This window comes from Ptiloglossa arizonensis, chromosome 1 (genome assembly GCF_051014685.1).
Source record: "Ptiloglossa arizonensis isolate GNS036 chromosome 1, iyPtiAriz1_principal, whole genome shotgun sequence".
In the NCBI taxonomy this organism is placed as follows: Eukaryota; Metazoa; Arthropoda; class Insecta; order Hymenoptera; family Colletidae; genus Ptiloglossa; species Ptiloglossa arizonensis.
Genome location: NC_135048.1, coordinates 28014581 through 28036843, shown reverse-complemented (window position 1 = coordinate 28036843; position 22263 = coordinate 28014581). Strand labels below are relative to the sequence as shown.

Below are 22263 nucleotides of genomic sequence, written 5' to 3'. Positions count from 1 at the left end.
ATGTGGATGAGAGAAGCGCTTAATTTTCTTTTTTTCTTTAATTTTTTTTTTCTTTTGCTTGTTGTTTTCATCATAAGGCCATGTGAGTCTACCTTACAGCTCGAAAGCATTTTTGACTCGCGCGTTTGCTCGTTCGTGGCTCGAACGAACGAGACACTTTCGTCGTCTTTTGTCTCTCATTTTTTTTATTTTTTTATTTGCTTTGGCTTTGCGAAGCTGTATATACGTATATAAATATATCCAATAACATTGCAGCTTGTTTTTTTTTTTTTTTTTTTTGAGTCTCGTGTGTTATCGCATTCTACGACGGACGTTCGAATCTGTAAGGATTCTAGCTTTATTTCCTTAAGTAACCGTCTATGACACCGGTGTGATCAAAGACTAAGTTCTCTAAGCAGCATTCAAACAGAGAATATTGTAATGAGCTATTCAGCAAAAAAACGGTACGGAAACAGAAACAAAAAACCAATCTATAAAAAGATGTTTTTCTGTGTGTGGTTTCTTATGTACACCAACATACCATTCTGCAAGTGTGTGTGCCGCAGAACGTATTTTGACAACGTATCGCGAGACGCTACTATTTTATCCGTAATAATAATGATGATAATAATAATAACAATAACAGTAATTATAATAATAATAATAATATTAATAATAATCAGAGAAACAGCACGATCGGATGCATCGATGAGAATACAATGGAATCGATGAATGTGAGATGAAGAGAATAGAAAAAAAAAAAGAAACAACAACAACAATTGTCTCTTGATCGTCGATGTGAAGGAATGAATTGTCGAAATATGTTCGGCTCACATGATGGGGTCTCATATGGGGTAAGGTGATCGGGTATCATGTATAAATATTAAAAGTACGCAATAAAACTTAAACGAAACGAAAAAAAAAAAAAAAACTTAACACGACGACGACTAATGAAACAGAACGAAAAAAAAAAAATAATAAACGCATGCGATTCAGAGTAGCCTAGGAAGAGCACACATAAAGCAGCAAATGAAAATGAAATGTGAATGAATGTTAAAACTAAAAAATCTTTTCTTGTTAAAGAACTTCGTCAAGTATTATTGTTCGTAGTTAAAACGAACGACAGCGTTGTATTAATCGGTTAGTCTCCTTAAAAAAGAAAATAAAGGGAAAAGACAACCAAACAGTTCACCGATCTACTTTCGACGAGATTATTTTATAATACTTGACTAAGCGTACCCGATGTACCATTTCTTGGACAAGTAGGTAACAACAGACGCGGGTTATTCGTCGATGACATTTACTACATTGTTTAACGATCATGATTACAATAGGTTGGAAGCGTGTAGTAAACCCGTAGGCGTTCGAAAACGGTATCCACTAGCCGTGGATACAGATTCGAGGCCAGGCCGAGCGAATTTTAGCTAAAGTCGCGCGTCGAACGTCAACTGTGAAAATGGTACAGGGTTCAGAGTGTTTGTTAAACAATAAGCAGGACTTACAACGCGCGCAGTACCCAGCGACACAAGTCTGGCGGCCTTTTTTACCTGTACGCCCAAACGGTGTTGTGTGTGACGACTTGTCTGCTTTACCAGTGCACAGATGAATTCAGATTGTAGTTCAGGCTGGTCTAAGCATTGTTGCAACGCATTTTGCGCTAGTACCACATGATAGTCTATGCCTGCTTGCTCCACTGCCACCGACATGAACAACTGACAAGCCTGTGCAAACAATATTGTCCTATCGATCTTTGCCACGTATGGAACATTGTGTGTAAAAGAAAAAACAAACAACAAAAGACGTTCGACGGAACCTTGAAAAGTTTGATAGCCTCGGTCTGCAAGGCTTCGGATGTCAAGCTGGTCAGTGGGCTAGTGATGTTCTCTTTCGTATGGAGCAACAACGGGTGTCTCCAGAGAACGCAACTGGGATCACCGTCAGTTTCCATCAATCTTTGCACCAGTTGCTCGTACTGAGTCCCCGCGCTGGGCCCGCCGCCCGATACCACCGTTAAATGGTACAGCCAGTTGTCTTTGTCTTGTTTGTGGGGCATCAGCAAATAGGTAGGACCTTGGTGAGTGGGAAAGATGCCGATGGTTCTCTCGTGAGGGCATTCGGCGTCTCTCTCCTCGCTGTCGCTGTCGGACACGTGCTCAACTTCTTCGACTCTCGCGTCCCTCATATTTATTTGTCCGATAGGATTCTGCGGGGAGACAATGTTTCAGAACGTTGTCTATTTACGTAGTGGATCGAGATGTCGAGGACTCACCGTATCGTTAGGGCACTTAAAGTAAAGGAACATTTTTCCAATGAGGACGCACCAGCACTTCTTTGCGTGCCCGTTCTTCACCTTCGTCAACCATCCCTGTATCGTTGGTTTGTTGTCCTCTTTGCTGAGCAGTAGCTTCGTTGCGTTCCGCCTTTGTACATTTTGCAGCACCCTTATCCAATCCTCCATCGTCGCGATGCAGTCCGCCGTCAGGTAATAAGTCTTCTTGCCCGTGGCTATCTCGAACGTCGCGGCGCCCTCCGCCCTGTTTATCCTGCCGAAAGCAACCGTGGTTTTTTAGATTCGATCTCTTCGATCCTTTACAACAATGATAAAAATTATACACCGTATATTACCTGCACACTTCGTCCAGCACTATTTGACCCTGAGGTTTCCGATTTACGTCGTTCTGACTCTTCCAATAAGTGAGCACCCCATTCTTCAGTACGAACCATCTCTTACGCCATGTTTTCAGCTTGCCACCGAGTTTCGCCAGGTGGCCGGTCTTCTCCAGAGACTCCTGCCGCTTCGGGCTCTCGCCGGAGACACGCATCAGCAGGCTAGGCATACTGGACTCGAGGGAGGTTGAACTGAGCGCATCGGGTGGTATCGCGTAATCCTCCGATAGGCCAGATTCAAGAGAGGTATCTACGAAAGCAAACGCAATCTTTAAATTGTCCAATGTTGGATTTCACGAGTGCATTGACCAGTGCTGTCCAAGCTTAGGGGTCTCTCGTACCTTGTCCGTACAGTATACCTAGATAAGCTAGCGTCACCGTCCTAAGGGAGCTTACAAACACTGCTCACTATTACTGTTGCGTTCAGGTGGTAGTACTAGAGTCCCAAAGGTCTCACGGGACCCGACTTGGACAGTGCTGGCTTAGAGTATTCCAAAACTTGGACTAATGATATTCGAATACTCAAATATTGGAACAATAATATTCGAATACTCAAATATGTGTATTGACCAGTGCTGTCCAAGTTTAGGGGTCTCTCGTTTCTTGCCCGTACACTGTACCTAGATAATCTAGTGTCACCGTCCCAAGGGAGCTTACGGACACTGCTCACTATTACTGTCGCGTTCAAATAACAGTACCAGAGTCCCGAAGGTCTCACGGGACCCGACTTGGACAGTGCTGGCTTAGAATCCCAGCTCCCGATACCCACCACGTTTTACGCTTTTGCTGGGAGAACCGCTGGAGCTTCTCTTCGCGGGGCTAAGGCTGCTGGTGGTTTTCACGCTTTTCGACGGGCTACTCCCGCTACCGAGGGAGGAGTCCGTGTTGTCGGATGAGCTGTTCGTGATTCTCGTGTTGGTCTCGGTTTGATTCGGGTGCTCCTCGCCGTCCGAGCTGTCGTCAGAACTGTCGCCGAACGGCATGGACCTGATTTGACTGGCCCGTCCTGAAAACACGAAGAGGATCGTTATGATAAGCGTGTCGACGATTTCGTCCGTACGGTGGCCAATGGAGGTGACTTACCCTTGACCGTTGCGTAAACTGGAACCGAAATATCGCAATAGCCTTGGGAATTGTGCGCAGTCAAGTTGTGCCCCGTTGCCTGGGAATGTTTCGACGAGCTGGTCGTGTTGGTCATCGTGGAAGGCGCGGATTCCTCGTTCGTCGGTGGACCGATGCCAAGCCCGCCATCAGCTACCTACGGAATCACCGAACACCGCGTTTGTTTGATTACAAATTGCAACAACTTGGCGAGCATGCACGCCACGCGCCTCTCGTTCATTCGAAACTATGTAAACTTGTCCAATGACCGACGTGGAACTGACTTTGCATTCTATCAACACCCGACCGGTGTCGGCGTACGTTTGTCCGCGCGACAAAGCGGGTTTAATTTATTCTTTATCGTCAATTCCGCTCTATCGCGGCCGTGAGAGTTTCTCAAGGTCAATTACCTCGTCACCGCTTCACCCTCTCCTGTGTCTCTCGGTTCTTGTTACGCACACGTCACGGATAACGTGACCTTTCGGTTCCCTCGTTCCGTTCTACGAAACGTAACGAAGAACCGAGAACCACAGGGAGGGATGACGGATCGATGGCTTCGAACGGTGAAAATATTTGGTCTCGAGGTTAGTTGTCTCATCAACAGTTTACCACTTTTCCACGTGTCTTGGGTTAGGTCTTGGGTTCTTGTTACATCGTACACGTATGATTTTTTATTTCTCTCTTTCGATTCTACGAGGCCTGGGATCACGTGGTATAGTGAAAATGGCGGATCGGTGACTTTGACAAGTCGAAATATTTGGTCTATGGTACCTCTTCATCGTTCTACTTTCAATTCTATGAGGTGTAACGAAGATGATCGGATAGTACGGTGGAGATGGTAGTTACAAATCTCTTGTCTCTAGAAAAGATGAGTCGATTTCTACCTGGTATATCTTCGCCTCCCAGCTGGGGAATCGATGAAGAGGCGGAGTGGGGGGTCGCGGGCCCTGCGCGCTTTGGGTCCAATTCATCCCCTCCCTGCTGGGCGTGTATATCTCGGCGTAGTCGTGGACAGCCTCGGAGCTCCCGCTGTCTCTACTCGTCTCGGAGACGCCGGGTATGTTCGGCAGCATCACCAGATTCTCCACCGCCGCGGCGAGCTCCTCGGACAGCAAGCTAGAGCAGAAAACGAACGGCAAGCATAAAGCACGGAACTAATTTCATCCAGCAGACGCATTTAGATCGGTACGCAATTAGCGAGGAGCTTCGTGTTGAACCGTTAGCGCCAGCGAGAACGAAGGCAACAAGTTGAAAGAAGAGAAAAGGGGCCTACAGATCGGATCAGAATCAACTGGACCGCTCGAGGCCACTTGTTTTTTAAAACGTGCTTGGTTCGCGTTGCTATGCGAGGGACGAGCGACCGAATACACAGCGACTGGGATAGTCACAAAATTGGTACTGTGGAGGGGGTAACCACGAATTGGTAGCGTGGAGGGGATAGATACAAACTGATACGGTGGAGGGGATGACTGTAAATTGTTCCAATGGAGGGGATGCTCACAAATTGATACAATGGAAAGGATAGCAACAAATTGATATAATGGAGGAGACAGTCACAAATTGATACAATGGAAGAGTTAGTCACAAATTGATACAATAGAAGGTATAGTTACAAATTGGTACAGTGGAGGGGATAGATACAAACTGACACAGTAGAGAGGAAAATCACAAATTGTTTGTATAAAGGGGATGATCACAAATTGATACAATGGAGGGGATACTCACAAAATGATACAATGGAGGGGATAGTCACAAACTGATACAATGGAGGGATAGTCACAAACTGATACAATGAAGGGGATAGTCACAAACTGATACAATGAAGGGGATAGTTACAAATTGATACAATGAAGGAGATAGTCACAAACTGATACAATGAAGGGGATAGTTACAAATTGATACAATGAAGGAGATGGTCACAAACTGATACAATGGAGGGGATAGTCACAAATTTTTACAATGAAGGGGATAGTCACAAACTCTTACAATGGAAGTCACAAACTGATACAATGGAAATCACAAATTGATACAATAGTAGTCACAAACTGATACAATAGAAGTCATAAATTGATACAATAGCGGGGATAGTCACAAACTGATACAATGGAAGTCACAAATTGATACAATGAAGAACATGCGTACAAATTGATACAATGGAAAGGATAGTCACAAATTGATACAATGGAGAGGATGCTTACAAATTGATACAATGGTGAAGATAGTCGCAAACCGATACAATGTGGGTGACAGTTACAAATCGGAGGGGGTAGCTACGAATTGTCACGGTGGAGGGGGATAACTTCTCAGCGGCCTCGGGGGACCCGGACGATTCTGATCCGACTATAGGCATCGTGCTCGCGATCAAGAGGCAACAGAGAAGAGCACACGGGTTGACAGATCCCCGCAGGAAGTCTCCGGACGCGACAGGGTACCACAGTTTCGAGAGTCGGGCGCCGCTATCACGTCGTGAGACCTCCCAAGGAGAATCGATATACATTTACACGACGTTTAGAAGGCTGTTAAATGTTTGCAGAAGCGCGGAAGCGAGACGCAATTTGCAAAAGCGTGTGTACGCGCGCGAAGCTCATAATACAAGAGGGATTTCACTCGCGCGAGAATCTCTACCTTGAGTCCATGTTTGTTGCCGCGATCCCTCGCTGTATGGTACCGCAAGCGGACAGGTGTCTACGGTGTTTGGTGCCGGCCTGCGGTTCCGCTGCGGCGCTCTGCACGCTCTCCGGAACCGCCTGCGGTGTACCCTCGAGGCTCTCCGATCGTCTGCGTAACGTGGGGTCTACTTCCAAGGACAACGACGCTCTTGTGGGTGCCTGGAACGCAACGATTCGATTTCAGTACTCCTAGCTTGAACCAAAGACTGTGGAATGGTCGAAACAGGATCAACTTGATTAGGATTTGGGTTAGGATTTAACGAACACCTCGAAGAAAGTTCCAGTGAATTTAAAACACGACTATGCAGTTCTTTCACGGATTCGATCTTTCGTTTGCATCAGGTTGCCGCAGTTCCGTCCATTAACAAACTAGAACACTTAGAGGAATTGTTAAATTACCTTGTACTCGGAATTGACCTATACATATAATGTCCTAAGATCATTTACAGACTCGAGAGGTGCCAGGACATTCTTCTACAAAGTATACAGTGACGTTATGACACCAACATTCCGACCTAACACAACTTACGACACGGTCATTTTTCCACACGGTGGACTTTCTCAAGACTTTGAAACTGTGCAAAGGGACCAGTGCACAAATATAAACGAATCGAAGTAATATTTCAGAAGACTGTTTGTGTGTATATAGAGGACCTCTAGACACTCGATAAAAATCGTAGGGTACCGTGTAACCTGCACTGGTGTTACTCCCAACAGATGGTTCGTTCCCCAAACATGGTTCGTCAATTATCTCAAGCAACAGCTGGTCTCTATACTCTACCCACGGTACGTACAACGTATCAATGGACAGAACGTGGGCAAGCAACTTACAAAACTCGACAAGACGGGACAATCCTGACAAAAATCGACTCGTGTCAATGGCGACAGTTCGTTATCACAGTCGAACGTTCGCAAGCAACTTGCGCTGGAGCAATTCACGGGTACACAATCGTCGAGTGTCCTCCTCCATAAACCGTACAAGACGAATTCGTCCTCAGGGACTCACAGGTGGTTTCAGGCCGATATTGGTTATGTGATTCCTGAGGAGTTCCAGTTGCTGATTGCACTTGTTATTCTGTTCCCGCAGGTGCTGGTTCTGCTGTTCCAATTCCCTCAGCTTATTGGTGACCCATTCCTTTATCCTCGCGGCTTTAGCCTCGACCTGCCTCGCGTCTTGGAGCCGTAACTGCCTCTGCAAGCAATTAATAATCAGTCGGTGAGTCGGTTATCTCGATACCTCGCGCTGATACGGTCGAGCTTGTTATCGCATTTTGACGCCTAAACACGTCACGTGTTGCGTGTGACAACCGTTCTGCAGAATCGTTCACGGGGAATGCACACTCGCGTAATCCGTGAGGTGTTCCCGGAACCTGGAAACCGAGATGACTCAAAAATCGAACGATGTACAGAGTGTGTGTGTGTCACGACACTTGGAACTCTTTCGGTTGGGGAATCGATGGAGAGTCTCCGTGAGAACGTGTGCTATGTCTGTTCCCAAGTTACAGCCACGCTACGCCAATGGGCAGCTGTTTACTCTTGTACAGAGTCCTCGAAAAGAACGCTCGATACACGATCCTCGAGTTCGATCACCGGACATACTCGGTGGAAAGAAAAAAGGGGTTCGTAAGTTTCGTGGTAATGGTACTCGTCAGGTGGTTCGAAGAATTAATATTTACGGAGTTACGAATAATTATTCTTTGGTGACAGAGTGCTCGTTTCAGGAGGTATTCAATTGTATGGAAACAATGGATTGTCTCGGGTAAAAGAGAAACGAAGAATTATGATGTTTTCAGGGTAGTTGTCGAAGGTAACAAGTCACTTGAAAGGAAATAAAAAATTGTTCGTAACTTTGCAAGTGGTGGTTTTCCGATCCATGTTCATCAGGACTTCTCATGTGCACTATCTATTGTAAGAACTTTAATTTCCTTTTTATTCTGAAAGTGTTCAATTTTATCAGAACAGTACAGTCAACGTGATCCAGAGATACCGAGAATATGTTAATCGGGACTTTTCTGTTCCATTTGTAGTATCTATTCTAAGAAGACTATTTTGTCTCTCATTCTGTAAGAGTTTAGCCAAGCTTTAGCAAGCAACTTGAACAAGAGAGGTCAACACGATCTAGAGATACCAAGATCATGTTTACTGGAATTTCTATATTCTATTTGTACTCTCTACCCTAGGAACCCTTTCATCTTTCTCACCCTGTGAGAGTTTAACCAAGAGAAACAGTCTTCAAGAGAGTACTCTCTTGACCAAGATAGTACCAGTTAACATGATCCAGAGAAACCAACATCATGTTTACTAGAACTTCTCTATTCTATTTGTACTCTCTACCCTAGGAACCCTTTTGTCTTTTTCACCCTGTAAGAGTTTACCCAAGAGAGTACAGTCTCCAAGAGAGTACTCTCTTGACCAAGATAGTACCATTGACTAGAACTGCTCTGTTCTATTTGTACTCTCTTCCCTAGGAACCCTTTTATCTTTCTCATTCTATAAGAGTTTAATCAAGAGAAACAGTCCAAGAGAGTACTCTCTTGACCAAGATACTACCAGTCAACACGATCCAGAGATACCAAGATCATGTTTACTAGAACTTCTCTATTCCTTTTGTACTCTCTAACCTAGGAACCCTTTCATCTTTCTCATCCTATAAGAGTTTAACCAAGAGAAACAGCCCAAGAGAGTACTCTCTTGACCAAGATATTACCAGCCAACACGATCCAGAGATATCAAGATCGTGTTTACCAGAACTTCTCTGCTCCACATGTACTATCTATCCTAAGAAACTCTCTTCTTTCTCTCACATTGTAAGATTTCAATCCGACCAGAACGGTACAGTACGCTTCAGAGATACCGAGAACTCGATCTAGAGTCAGCTCATCGGAATCGCACGTATCGGTTCGCGATTAAGTATTACCAGAGCGTAAAAACGGACGTAACTCGGGAACAAGATCGACCAGGGTACACCTTTACACCTTCCTAGTTCCTTTTTTTTTTTTTTCTTATTCTCTAATCTACGAAAAGTGTCACGGTACACACAGTGTAAATTCTTGAACACGAAGCACTCGCGTCAACGGTGTCGTCAACTCGCGTATTAACGATTCTCGACGCGCGGTTCGTTGCTCTCTGAACCACATGTAGGTCAGGACTCCGACAGGAGTTCCTGACCCATATATGGGTCACGTCAGCACCGACCCAAGGGAATCTGACGCCCGTTTCGTTATTCGCAGAAAGTTTCGCGCGTATCGCGCCCAGCACCTCTTACCTGTTCCTCGACCTGTGTCTCTAGCTTCGAGATGCAGGCGCAGTGGACGTCCTCGATCTTGTCATTCTGCGTACCGGAGGTAGACGGCAGCGAGTGCGGTGGAGAACCAACGCCGGATGTGCTCAAGCAGTATTCACCCTTCACTAGCCGCTCCTCCATCATCCGTACCTGCGGGACATGGAAGAATAACGTGGTTACACACACCACGTATCAAAACGGGACCAAGTGTTTCGTTAGACGCGCGTGGAGGATCAATCCCTACTGTTCAGGTCACGGACATCGCTCCCTGGGTCCTTGTCTCCAACTGCACACGGTTCCCGAGTCGACTCGGGGACCACCTTGCGACTACCGAGCTCATCGAAACCACTTCCGTTGTCGTTTCGCGAGAAAAATTCTACGAGCGATGCTACAACTCCGTCGGTAAGTCTAAGAACACTTTGTGGAATATTTTTCGCGAGAAAAAATTAATGGAAATCGATTTTCGGGGGCAATACGTTCTCAATGGAGGCGGTTAACCTTCACGGAGGTTGTCACAACTCTGTCGGTAAGTGTGTGAACTTATTGTATGAAATTTCTTGGGAAAAGAATTAACGAAAATCGTTTTGGAGACGATAACATTCTCAGGGTAGGTGTTTAAGGTTTATGGGGGGACGTTACGACTCTGTCGGTAAGCATGAGAACTATTGTATAATATTTTTCGTGAAAAAATTGAATGAAAATTGTTTTGGGGACAATAACATTCTCAGTGTAGGTGTTTAACGTTTATGGGGGATGTCACAACTCTGTCGGTAAGTATGAGAACACTTTGTGCGATATTTTTCGCGAAAAAAGTGAATGAAAATCGTTTGGGGGTAATAACATTCTCAGTGTAGGCGTTTAATCTTTGTGGGGGATGTTGTATCTTTGTCTGTTTGTAAAAAGGCACTTTGTACAATATTTTTCGCGAAAAAAATTAACGAAAATCGTTTTGGGGACAATACATTCTCACCGAAAGCGTGTAACCCATATTGGGGATGTTACAACTCCGTCGGTAAGTACGAGATCACTTTGTATAATATTGTACGCGAATAAAGTGAATAAAAATCGTTTCGAGGATAATACATTCTCACTGTAGACGTTTAACCTTTATGGGGGATGCTACAATTTCGTTCATAAGTATGAGAACACTTTGTAAAATATTTTTTACCAAAAAAGCGAATGAAAATCGTTTCGGGGAAAATAACATTCCCAACGTAGGCGTTTAAATTTTACGAGGGATGTTATAACTTTGTCTGCAAGTAAAAGAACACTTTGTACAGTATTTTTCGCGAAAGAAGTAAACGAAAATTGCTTCGGAGAAAATACTGTCCTTATCGTAAACGTTTATAACACTTGCTACGTGGGACGGCCATAGAAGTGCGGTAAACGCCTATGGGCGTTCAGTTTGTATATTTATTAAATAGGTAAGGAGATCTCCCGCACACCGTATACGTTCTGCGGCTAAATCGAAAGTTTTTAGTAAGACTTTTTTTCAACGTGACCACTTTGCTATTATTTTCAAGGGTTCGTTCTAAAATATCATTTTCCCCGTCGCAAGGGTGACGTAATCCCCTAATATTTCGTACCCTAAATGCCTATAGGCGTTCAACGAGTAGGTATACTCGTACACGATAAGACCTTCCGCACACCTCGCACGTTCCACGATTACGGTCGTGCGGTGAACGCCCATGGGCGTTCGACGTGTACGTATAACTCATACGCGAGAAGATTTCCCGCACACCGGGTATGTCCTCCAATTGCAATCGTGCGGTAAACGCCTATGGGCGTTCAACGTCTAAGTATCCTCCTACGCGATAAGATCTCCCTTATAGCGTATGTTCTACGTCGAAATCGTCCGTAATTAAAGGGTTGATAAGACTCTTGCTGAAAAAAATGGTCAAAAATTGCTACTATACTTTCACACGGGAAAAAATTACAATAAATTATTCTAATACTTTCGGATAATCAAAAAATCGCGAAAATATTATTATACTTTCAAACGGGAAAAAAATCGTAAAAAATTAGTTATAATTACGGACGGGACAAAATCGGGAAAAATTATTATTATACTTACAGACGGGAAAAAAATCGCAAAAAATTACTGATATACTTTCGAACGGGAAACACGACTTTTACAACGCGAATTTTTTTCAATATCAATTTTAAAAAATTTATTCCAAAAAAAATTTCCCTCACTTTCCCTCGTTACAAAATTGACATAACTCAATATTTTTAGGTTCACGTTCTTACTTCTTTCGCGATATAAAATCTGAAACGTTTCTTCGAGTGGTTCGCGGGAAATTTGTAACAATTTTAAATTCACTTTCCGTGTCCCTGATTCTTTCGAACAAAGGGTTCCACCCTCGTCCAGGTACCCCGTTTGGAGAACATAAAGACACACAACCGCGCGCAACACGTAACCGCGAATTTCGAGCCCCCCCTCGGGGGGTCACGCGAGCGTGGGACGTTTCCGTCGCGATTGAAGAAGCACGGCAGCCCGGTGTCAGCGCGTGGCTTCCGGCGTGGGTAAACAGCAGCGAAAAAGCGTACAGGGGGCCCCCTCGACGCGACGGAGATATATAGATGTGTGCATTAACACGTTAAACGCCACGCCAGTTTTCTAAGCTCGAGGATGTCCCCGGTATTTGCTCGGACCTTAGTGCAAAAGGTGGAAATTATTCGGTAATTTGTTTATGAATTTATATTATAGTATCACTAACGTGAGTAATTTAATACGAATACCGAATATACTAAAGGGGGTTATTTGACCGTTTTGAATTTCTTTTTAAAAAGTTACTCAATTATTAACGAATTGTTTGCCTATAATATTGGGTGACAATTGCTAAAATAGAAAAGTAATTATATTCTTAAATTAATTTATCTTTTATTCTTCTACTTTCGAAGATGTTAGTTATGGTAGAAGTAGGAATTCGTTCATCGTTGGTAGTTTTAATGTTAAAAGTTTACGTTATTTGTAAGGGGTTTAAATAATCGTTGTAACTTTGGTGCACCGATTTATCATCATGGTACCATGATGTTTAATTTGTTAAAAGAGAAATAGATAGATAGATATAATTAAATAGATAATAATAATAGATAGATAGATATAGTTAAATAGATAATAATAATAGGTAAATAGATATAGTTAAACAGATAATAATAATAGGTAAATAGATATAGTTAAATAGATAATAATAATAGATAGATAGATATAGTTAAATAGATAATAATAATAGATAGATAGATATAGTTAAATAGATAATAATAATAGGTAAATAGATATAGTTAAACAGATAATAATAATAGGTAAATAGATATAGTTAAATAGACAATAATAATAATAGATAAATAGATTGTCAGTGGAAAGTTACTCAATTATATTCGCAAATTAATTCCTCTTTTCCCTTTCATTTTAATGTTAAAAAGTTTACAAATATTATATGTACTTTAAAGACTCTTAGCTATGGAGTGCCAGTTCTCAGAGATCACAGTGATGTTTAATATATTAGAAAAGAGAGAAATAGATATATAGATAGATAAATAGATAGATAAATAGCTAAATAGATTGTCGGTTAAAACTTATTCAATAATTAACGAAAAGTTTGCCCGTAATATTCCTGGTCAATCGAAATAGAAAATTAATTATACTCCCAAATCAATTCGGTCTTTCCCCCTTCAGAGTTTCTTTCAGTGTCAAAAGTTCGCAAGTATTGCACGCGCTTTGGAAACTGGTAACTTTGTAGCGCCAGTACCCAGGGACCACCGTGGCGTTTAATACGTTCACCCAGAGAGAGAAAGAGAGAGACAGATGGACAGATAGATAGATTGTCGGTTGAACGTTGAGCGCGGACCTCGTGCACCCCTTTTTTTTTCCCGACACGGGCCTCGGTTGGCTCGGCGGTGCTCGTTTCGTAGCAGCTGTCAAAAATCGATATCGCGTTCGCGCGGCCACACGAACGCGCCGGTGGCGTGTGCACGTGAGCGCTGTGCACGCCGTGGCGTCGTCGTCCACTGCCAAAAGGGGAGACGACCACGGTGGTATCGAGAAAATCAATACGCCAGCGGGGAAATCCTCTTGGCCGAGTGTTTTCCACCCGGCGTCCCGGTGTGCATGTGCTCTCCTCTCCGCGAGTTATATCGATCACTCGTTGCCCGCTCGTTTTCACGTTCATTGTCGTCGTCGTCGTCGGTGCACCACGCGCGCGACCGGCGCCCGATCGACGACGACGTTCTACGTTTCCACGATGAGAATCGACGCGCCGCGTTCAACAGCGAGGCGCGTCGGTCGCGCGCGAATGGGTCTACGGTCGATTTGGGAAATTCTGATCGAGGTGTACGGGGTCACGGGACCTCGTCTATGCGGTAGCTGACACGTCATTCGCGTCCCTAACGAGGTTCGAGGGAAGTATGTCGGTTGTAACGGAATATGTCGGTTTGGTACGAAATGTATCGATTGTAACGAAATATGTCGGTTTGTAGCGAAGTGTATCGGTTGTCACGGATTATGTCGGTTTGTAGCGAAGTGTATCGGTTGTAACGGAATATGTCGGTTGTAACGAAATATGTCGGTTGTAGCGAAGTATGTCGGTTGTAACGGAATATGTCGGTCATAGAAAGGTACATTCGTCGCTTATGAATAATTTTAAAGTCGATTTATGAAGTATATCGATTGTAACGAAGTATCTCGGTTGTAACGGAATATGTCGGTTTGTAGCGAAGTATATCGGTTGTAACGAAGTATATAGGTTGTAACAAAATATGTCGGTTTGTAACGAAGTATATCAGTTGTAACGAAATATGTCGGTTGTAACGAAGTATATCGTTTGTAACAAAGTATATCAGTTGTAACGAAGTATGTCGGTCATAGAAAGGCACAATGGTCGCTTATAAATAATTTTAAAGTCGATTTATGAAGTATATCGGTTGTAACGAAGTATCTCGGTTGTAACAAAGTATGTCGATCGTAGGGAGGTACATTGATCGTTTACGAACAATTTTAAAATCGACTTACAAAGTATGTCGATTTCGACGAAGTATCTCGGTTGTAACGAAGTATGTCGGTCGTGACGAATTATATCGGTTGTAGCGAAGTATATCGATCGCGTATGAACAGTTTGAAAATAAATTTGCGAAGTGTGTCAATTACAACCAAGTATCTCGGTTGTAGCGAAGTATCTCGGTTGTAGCAAAGTATGTCGGTTATAGAGAGTTATATCGGTCGAGTACGAACAGCTATACACTCGATTTATGAAATTTTAATGGAGGTTCTCAAGGTCTTGGCACGCGGTCGAGGTAAACGTTGCTACGTCATGAATGCATCTGAGGAACTCTTATCGAATTACTCGATTTATAATATCTCGAGTTAGAAGAAAACATGGAAATAATTTTACGAGAGATTTTATCGACAAGGGATAGAATTCTGAGTTATCGATGTAGAAGGAGAGATTTTGATAAATGTGCCAGTTGGACGTCGTTTCGAGATGCTAGGGTAACCAGAATCTAAATTGGACTCGTTAATGGAGGAAGTTCGGGATTCCCCGAGTTTCTTTATTCCCTCGCGTCGATAACGATTACTCCCGAATACACGAATTCTCACCCAGACCTAACCCAAACTTGGATCGTTTCCTTTAGAATGAAGATGTTTCGAGCCGTGGCACTTGGACGTCATTTCGAGACGATGGAGACGCGTAAGCTAACTTGGACTCGTTAATGGAGGAGCTGAGGACTCTCCAAGTTTCTCCGTCCACAAGAACGATACTCAATATCTCTTCCTCCTGACCTCACTCCTGATCCAGATCCGGACTGATGTATTTAAAATCAAGAATATTCGAACCGTGGCGTTCAGACGTCGTTTCGAAACAATGGAAAGCCTAACTCATTAGTATCCATTAACGGAGAAAGCAACCCGAGTCTAAATTTTTTCTCACGTCAACAAGAACACTATCCTTCGATCGTTGTTCCCGAATCCTCGAACTCGCGCTTTCAAAATTACATTCTACTCTAACCAACAGTACCAATCGACCCAGAATCGAGGTATTTCGAACTACAGGCACTTGCACGTTATTCCCAAACTACGGACACCTAACTTTGTCCCCAATGGGTGAAACTCGTGAACTCCACGACTCTGGATATTCCATCGCAGCTCGAAAAGAACGTGCATCCTTCGATCATTCGCACTTACAGAATCGCTTCTAACTCGAACTAACCCTAGACTAATCACACCGATGGAGAAACACTTCTGACTCAGAGGCTAACCCAATCGACCCATAACCGAAGATACTCCAAACGGTGGGCACTTGACAGTAGCTCTCTCCTCGGTTATTTTCTTCCGTTCACAAGGAAGGGTTCACAACCTTACCGTCACTCTTACAATCACTCTCAGAATCACTCTCAGAATCACCTCCCGGAGCACTGTCGTCACCCCCGTAGGATCTTTGAACCGATCACGTGCACGATCTCCCTCAGCATCGTAGTATCCACACGACGTTGTATATTTTCGCTAGTGTACGGTGTGTCATCGTCGTCGTGGTCATCGTACGTTAAGGCTTACCAAGGTTACGAGTGGCCATGTTAGCCGCAGTATCGCCCGGAGGATCTCTTTGGGCACTCCTCGGGCGTCGCGGGTCCTCCCGTGGGCTCTTCCACGATCGTGGTTACACAAGGACACTCCCCAGGAGTCGTGTCCGCGATTTCCCTTGTTTCTCCGCTCGGTAGGGGCGGGGTGAACCGCGAGAAAGGGACGAAGCTCGAGACAGAGAGAGAGAGAGAGAGATAGATAGATAGGGGCGTTCGGTGCGCACGATGCCGGAGATCGAACCGAACTGAACGAAACCGATGCACGTAAACTCTCTCCGCGCGGGCCTTTCCTGGAGGCGATGAGTCACGTTGGCTCGCGGCCAATAGCAGAATTCGTAGAGGTCCTGCGGACTCGGTTGTGCACACACGCCACCCCGAGGTCGAGCCGGTCGCCTTGACGGCCGCCGGATGGACGACTGCGTGACGTCGTTCCACGTTCGTTGGCTAACCCTCTCTGGACGCAGCCTCTATGCGTTAATCCGTACGAGCCTCGGCGGGGAAACAATGAGAACACGACGAGGAAACGCGCCGCGGCGAGATCTCTCTTAGGTTAGGCTAGACGAGCACAGAGGATCGGGAGTCTTCGGATTCATCGATCTGGTCCACGCTCGTATCTCGCAGGCCTGCGCTCGACACTTGGACGAAGAATAGAGCGCATGGTGGGCTACGGAGGGATTGCAACGATGGAAAACGATCCTTACGTGCCGGACGAGTTTTCTTCGATCTTGTCGATAGAGTTGGATCGATTTTTTTTTTTCTTTTTGCAATATGGAAACGTGGAAGGATTGTTTCTTTTATTGAGGATCGGGGAAGGTTTCGAGGTAGGGGATGTGTTTTTATGGTGGTGCTGCGCGGATTGCATCGGCAGATATTTTATTCATTGAGTATTTTATTCGTTCGACTTCGTAGCGACTGAATCATGATTTTTAAGTTTAGACGATCGATGCTACTAACTTTCTGTTCAAATTTTGTTATTCGTTGCGATATTTCTTTATTCGTCTACTTGTTTCAACAGATAAGACTTCATAGTGATTGAATTTGATTTTCAAGTTTAGAGTGGACTAACTTTTTATTCAAATTTGGTAATTCGTTGCAATATTTCTTATTTGTCTAGTTGTTTCAAAATATAAGACTTCATAGTGATTGAATTTGATTTTCAAGTTCAGAATGGACGATTGCTGCTACTTAGTTTCTACTCAAATTTTGTAATTAATTTCAACACTTTTCATTCGTCTAGTTGTTCCAAAAGGTCAATAGAGATTGACATCTACGGATGTACTTTCGTTAAAATCTTTGTATTAATTGCAATATTTTTAATTCGCTCATTTGTTTCAAAAAACAAGACTTAATAGTCGATCGATTTCTAAGTTTGGAAAAAACGTTTGTAATTAATTGCTTCGTTCGTCCGGTTATTTCAAAACACACAGGATTAAGTGGAGATCGAAGTTGATTTCTAAGTTTAGATCGAACCTTCGATGCGACTTCTATACATTCTTATTTTACTCGACTCGTTTGCAAAGATCAATAGAGATTTAACATAATTTCAATTAACCTTTACTTCAATTTTTTAATCGAGTTCCAAAGACAAAACACAGTAAAGGTTAAATTTGATTCAAATTCCTTTCCAAGTTCAAAACGAACATTCCATGCTACATTTTTCCAAAGGTTTCGCCCAATTGCAATATTTCTTATCCCTTACTTCAATTTTTTAATCTAGTTCCAAAGACAAAACACAGTAAAGGTTAAATTTGATTCAAATTCCTTTCCAAGTTCAAAACGAACGTTCCATGTCACTTTTTTCCAAATATTTCCATTAATTGCGATATTTGTTATCCAATTTTATTATTCTAGCTTCTGAATTCTAAGCTAGACCAGTACGCTCGAGTTTCGGTCTGTCCTGATGGAATAATTTTGCAAAGATGGCGAGAGTTTCGTCTTTGGAGAAATAGGTCGTGGATCCTCGTCGAGTTAATTTTTTTTTATTTTATTTTTTTGCAACGCCTTACATTCGAAAATATCGGAAACGGGACAGAACGACTCCTGGCAGCCACCTCAAAGGTGTTTAATTCGGAGACAACGACCCGGATGGTGAGTTCGTCGTTCGATCGAACACGTCTGGCGACTTTTGAACCGTATCTTAAGATTTATCGATTCGTCTTGTGTCTCCCGAAGCGCAGGCCTGAAAGCAAAACTGCTGCGAAACCAGAAATAACTCCGCGCAGGAATAATTGAATCGTGTCTGCGGTGATCTACGAGACAACGTTGGAGCTTCTGCTTAGATTTTCGCGAAAATAACACGAACATTCGGGAAAATTCGATTCTTCCTTGTTTCTGTGAACAATGAATGCGTGTTATTTTTCACTATTTTCCGATCTGTTCACTTCTTTCCTCATTTTCTACTTGTACCAAGCCTTTGAAACGCGAACAGAGGATTAGCAGCTGACGAAAGAACGACGATAGTGTTTCTTTAGCAACCCCCTAAATTGATCCAAGGGGAAGTATTAGTGCAGAGACAGGTGGATATTAATTATTGTCGATGTGTAATTTATCAAATTATATGAGGATCTGTCAGCTGATTTCTGAAAGTTTATTTTATTTAGACTAGATTTTAACTTTTCACTTTTCGGTCTGTTCACTTGTTTTGTTATTTTTACTTGTTACAAGCCTTTGAGATACGAAAAGAAAATTGATAGTTGACGAAAGAACGTCGATAGTGTTTAGCAACCCCCTAAATTGATCCAAGGGGAAATATTAGTGTAGAGACAGGTGGATATTAATTATTGTCGATGTGTAATTTATCAACCTATATGAGGATCTGTCAGCTGATCTCTGGAAGTTTATTTTATTTAAACTGCACTTCAACTTTTCAAGAAATATTTCCTTTTTACTCCTTTTAAACAATAAAATCAAATACAGTAGAGGGTTAATATTCTTTCTTGACCATCTAGATTCTAGAATCTCATAAACACTCTTCCTTGCTTAAAATACTACTCTTCAACTTGCAATTTATATCATACTATCCATATTACCTTCTTAGAAAATATCTAATAGAAGTTTTCACATTTTATAGTATCTGAATTAAATTAATTTACTCCAAAGACTCGATTCTTGTTTGTATTTAAATCTTGGAGTATTTTCCAAGTATTATTGTCAAAGAATTTCAACCTGTATAATAATAATAATAATATATACAAACTATTAAAAATCAAATTCAACAGGCACCAGTCACATCTCTTCTCTTGGACTAAGAATCATCCTACTCACATTACCTCTTTAGAAACTATCCAAAATAAGTTCTCACGTTCTATAGTATCTAAATTAAATCAGCTTTTTTTATTGTTAAAAAATTTCCATTTGTATGATAATCATAATATACCAGATATATTAAATATTGCATACTAAATATTAAGTGTTAAATACTAAATATTAGATATTAAATATTAAATATTAAATATCTAATATTCAGTATTTAATATTTAATATTAAATATTAAATATCTAATATTCAGTATTTAATATTTAATATTAAATATTAAATATCTAATATTCAGTATTTAATATTTAATATTAAATATTAAATATCTAATATTCAGTATTTAATATTTAATATTAAATATTAAATATTGAATACTAAATATTAGATATTAAATATTAAATATTGAATACTAAATATTAAATATTAAATATTGAATACTAAATATTAGGTATTAAATATTAAATATTAAATATTGAATACTAAATATTAGGTATCAAATATTAAATATTAAATATTGAATACTAAATATTAGGTATCAAATATTAAATATTAAATATTGAATACTAAATATTAGGTATCAAATATTAAATATTAAATATTGAATACTAAATATTAGGTATCAAATATTAAATATTGAATACTAAATATTAGGTACCAAATATTAAATATTGAATACTAAATATTAGGTATCAAATATTAAATATTAAATACTAAATATAAAACATTGAATACGAAATATTAAAAATCGAGTTCAACGAGTAACTGTCTCATCATCTAAAATGTTACTCTTAGACCGAGTTCGTAATTGACGAAGAGCACGAGCATCTCGATAGCAAAATATCGTGCCAGTCGATCGCGCGAGGGTGGGACAGGGGGCGGGGGGTGGGTGTCTTTTGTCTTTTTAGGCAGGACCGGGCGGCGCACGTGCGCGTGCACGCGGCGTCGTCTCGCGGATGCAACGTCGAATCGCGGCTGGCTTCCCGCCAAAACGAGCCTGTTAATGTGCACGTACATGCAGCAACATCCATTCAACCGCGATCTTCGGGGGAACGGGCCGCGGAGGAAAGAAGAAGAAGAAAGCAAGATAAAAAAGAAATCAAAATAAAAAAACAAAACAAAACAAAACAGACCATCTCGAGGCTTCGTCAGGGGCTAAATGGATCAACGACCGACCAACGGTGTGAGAAACGCAACTGAACGGATCAACAAATTATGTCTACGCACGAGGACGTTTATGCGATCGAGGCGCTCGTATCGAGATTAGATCGTACTAGATCTTCCGTGGGGATTCTTGGAAGTGTTTTATTTACTCGCCGAGGAGAGATATGGAAGATTTTCACGGAAGATTTCCCTCGAATGTAAAAATTATTGTAATAGTAAGTCGATAGTTGGAATTGGGTTTTGATTTTCACTTTTTGAAGTGACATGCACTTTGAAGTGATTAGAATCTGGTAGAATTACTAGTAAGGGACGTTTAGGAGTTGAGTTTTTTTTTTTATTGTACCTCAAATTTTTCCTATTCGCTATTAATAATTTTAATATGCTTTTTTTATACGGAGGAAGGCTCTGAATTTTACAACAATTCTAAGTTACTTCTTACCCAGAGTTCGAAGTAAGGGAAAATAATAATTTAACAGAAATTTTATATTTATATTATAGGACCTATTAAAGCTCTATTGATCTTTATTCTTTCTTCAATTGAATCTTTCATTTCATTGATTAGATTTACACGGAGAAAAATTAGTTAATAATTACAATTAATAATTAAAATTAAAATAACTGTCCTAGGATTATCCTCGTCTTTTAAAATAGTATCTATTTCTATTTACAGACGTTAATAATCACTTTATTAAAGTTTTATTGACCTCTCTCTCCACTTTAATCCAATCTTTAGCACTATACTATCCAAAGTATTCAATCGCTCCCTTTTAAATTTCCCCTTCACTCCAAAAGAAATTAACCCTCGAAAATTATTTTCACTTCATCCGTACAAACATGTTCTCCCTCCCTAAGAATTATCGTCCTCTCTTAAAAGAATGTCTATTCCTACTTTAAACGAACGTTCCATCGTACCATTGAAAGTTTCCAATCGCCCCCATTCCAATTTCCGAGATAAAAATTCCCCCATTCGCTCCGAAAGAAATTAATACTCGAAACGTACAATCCCTCTCGAAGGATTATCGTCCTCTCTTAAAAGAGTGTCTATTCCTATTTACGGACGCGGGGATGGTAAACCCCGGTTAGGGACACGTTCTTTACGAGTCGACTCGTAGGGGGCGCTGGGCGACAGGTCGTCGACTACGAGTTAACTCGCACTTGGCAGTCAACGCGTTAAATTGGATATAGGCCAGTCGCTTTGCAAATATCGCCGGGAGAAAGAATCGACGTTGAAAAGAAGGTCTGCGAGGGTCGCGAAGGGAGACGCGAAAGAGCAACATCGAAACGAGTCTAACGCGCCACGGTCGCTTTGAAATATTTAAAGGAGCGCGCTCTCTTTCTCTTTCTCCCTCTCCCTCTCTCTCTCTCTCCCCTCCACTTACCACCAGGGGGCGGGCTCGTCGCGAGGAGTGGGGAGTGAACGTCTGCGCCGCAGCACCTTTATTTTGTTTGTTGCGCGGGTGCTCACGGGAAACGAGGATTACTCATGAATTGGCCGCATGCCAATTCTATACGCGACACGTCCCGTCAAAGCGAGTCGTTAAGTCGGTCTGCGTCCGGTAAATCGCTCTCCGC

At 42.0% G+C, this 22263-nt stretch overlaps 1 protein-coding gene across 10 annotated transcripts in view; it reads right to left on the bottom strand.

Moving 5' to 3' along the window:
• Window positions 1–22263, bottom strand: part of LOC143154463 (uncharacterized protein CG43867) — a 277793-nt gene that overhangs the window by 6006 nt on the left and 249524 nt on the right. For 5 of the 10 annotated variants that reach the window (XM_076326581.1, XM_076326568.1, XM_076326573.1 and 2 more), the window contains exons 4-13: window positions 9682–9849; window positions 7423–7608; window positions 6373–6575; window positions 4632–4863; window positions 3730–3904; window positions 3416–3652; window positions 2605–2896; window positions 2249–2522; window positions 1793–2182; window positions 1482–1700 (exon numbers count right to left, since the gene is read on the bottom strand). In XM_076326581.1, the coding sequence (XP_076182696.1) occupies window positions 1482–1700; window positions 1793–2182; window positions 2249–2522; window positions 2605–2896; window positions 3416–3652; window positions 3730–3904; window positions 4632–4863; window positions 6373–6575; window positions 7423–7608; window positions 9682–9849 (2376 nt within the window). The remainder of the gene's footprint in view (window positions 1–1481; window positions 1701–1792; window positions 2183–2248; window positions 2523–2604; window positions 2897–3415; window positions 3653–3729; window positions 3905–4631; window positions 4864–6372; window positions 6576–7422; window positions 7609–9681; window positions 9850–22263) is intronic. The other 5 variants (XM_076326570.1, XM_076326569.1, XM_076326574.1 and 2 more) reach the window with 1 other exon arrangement.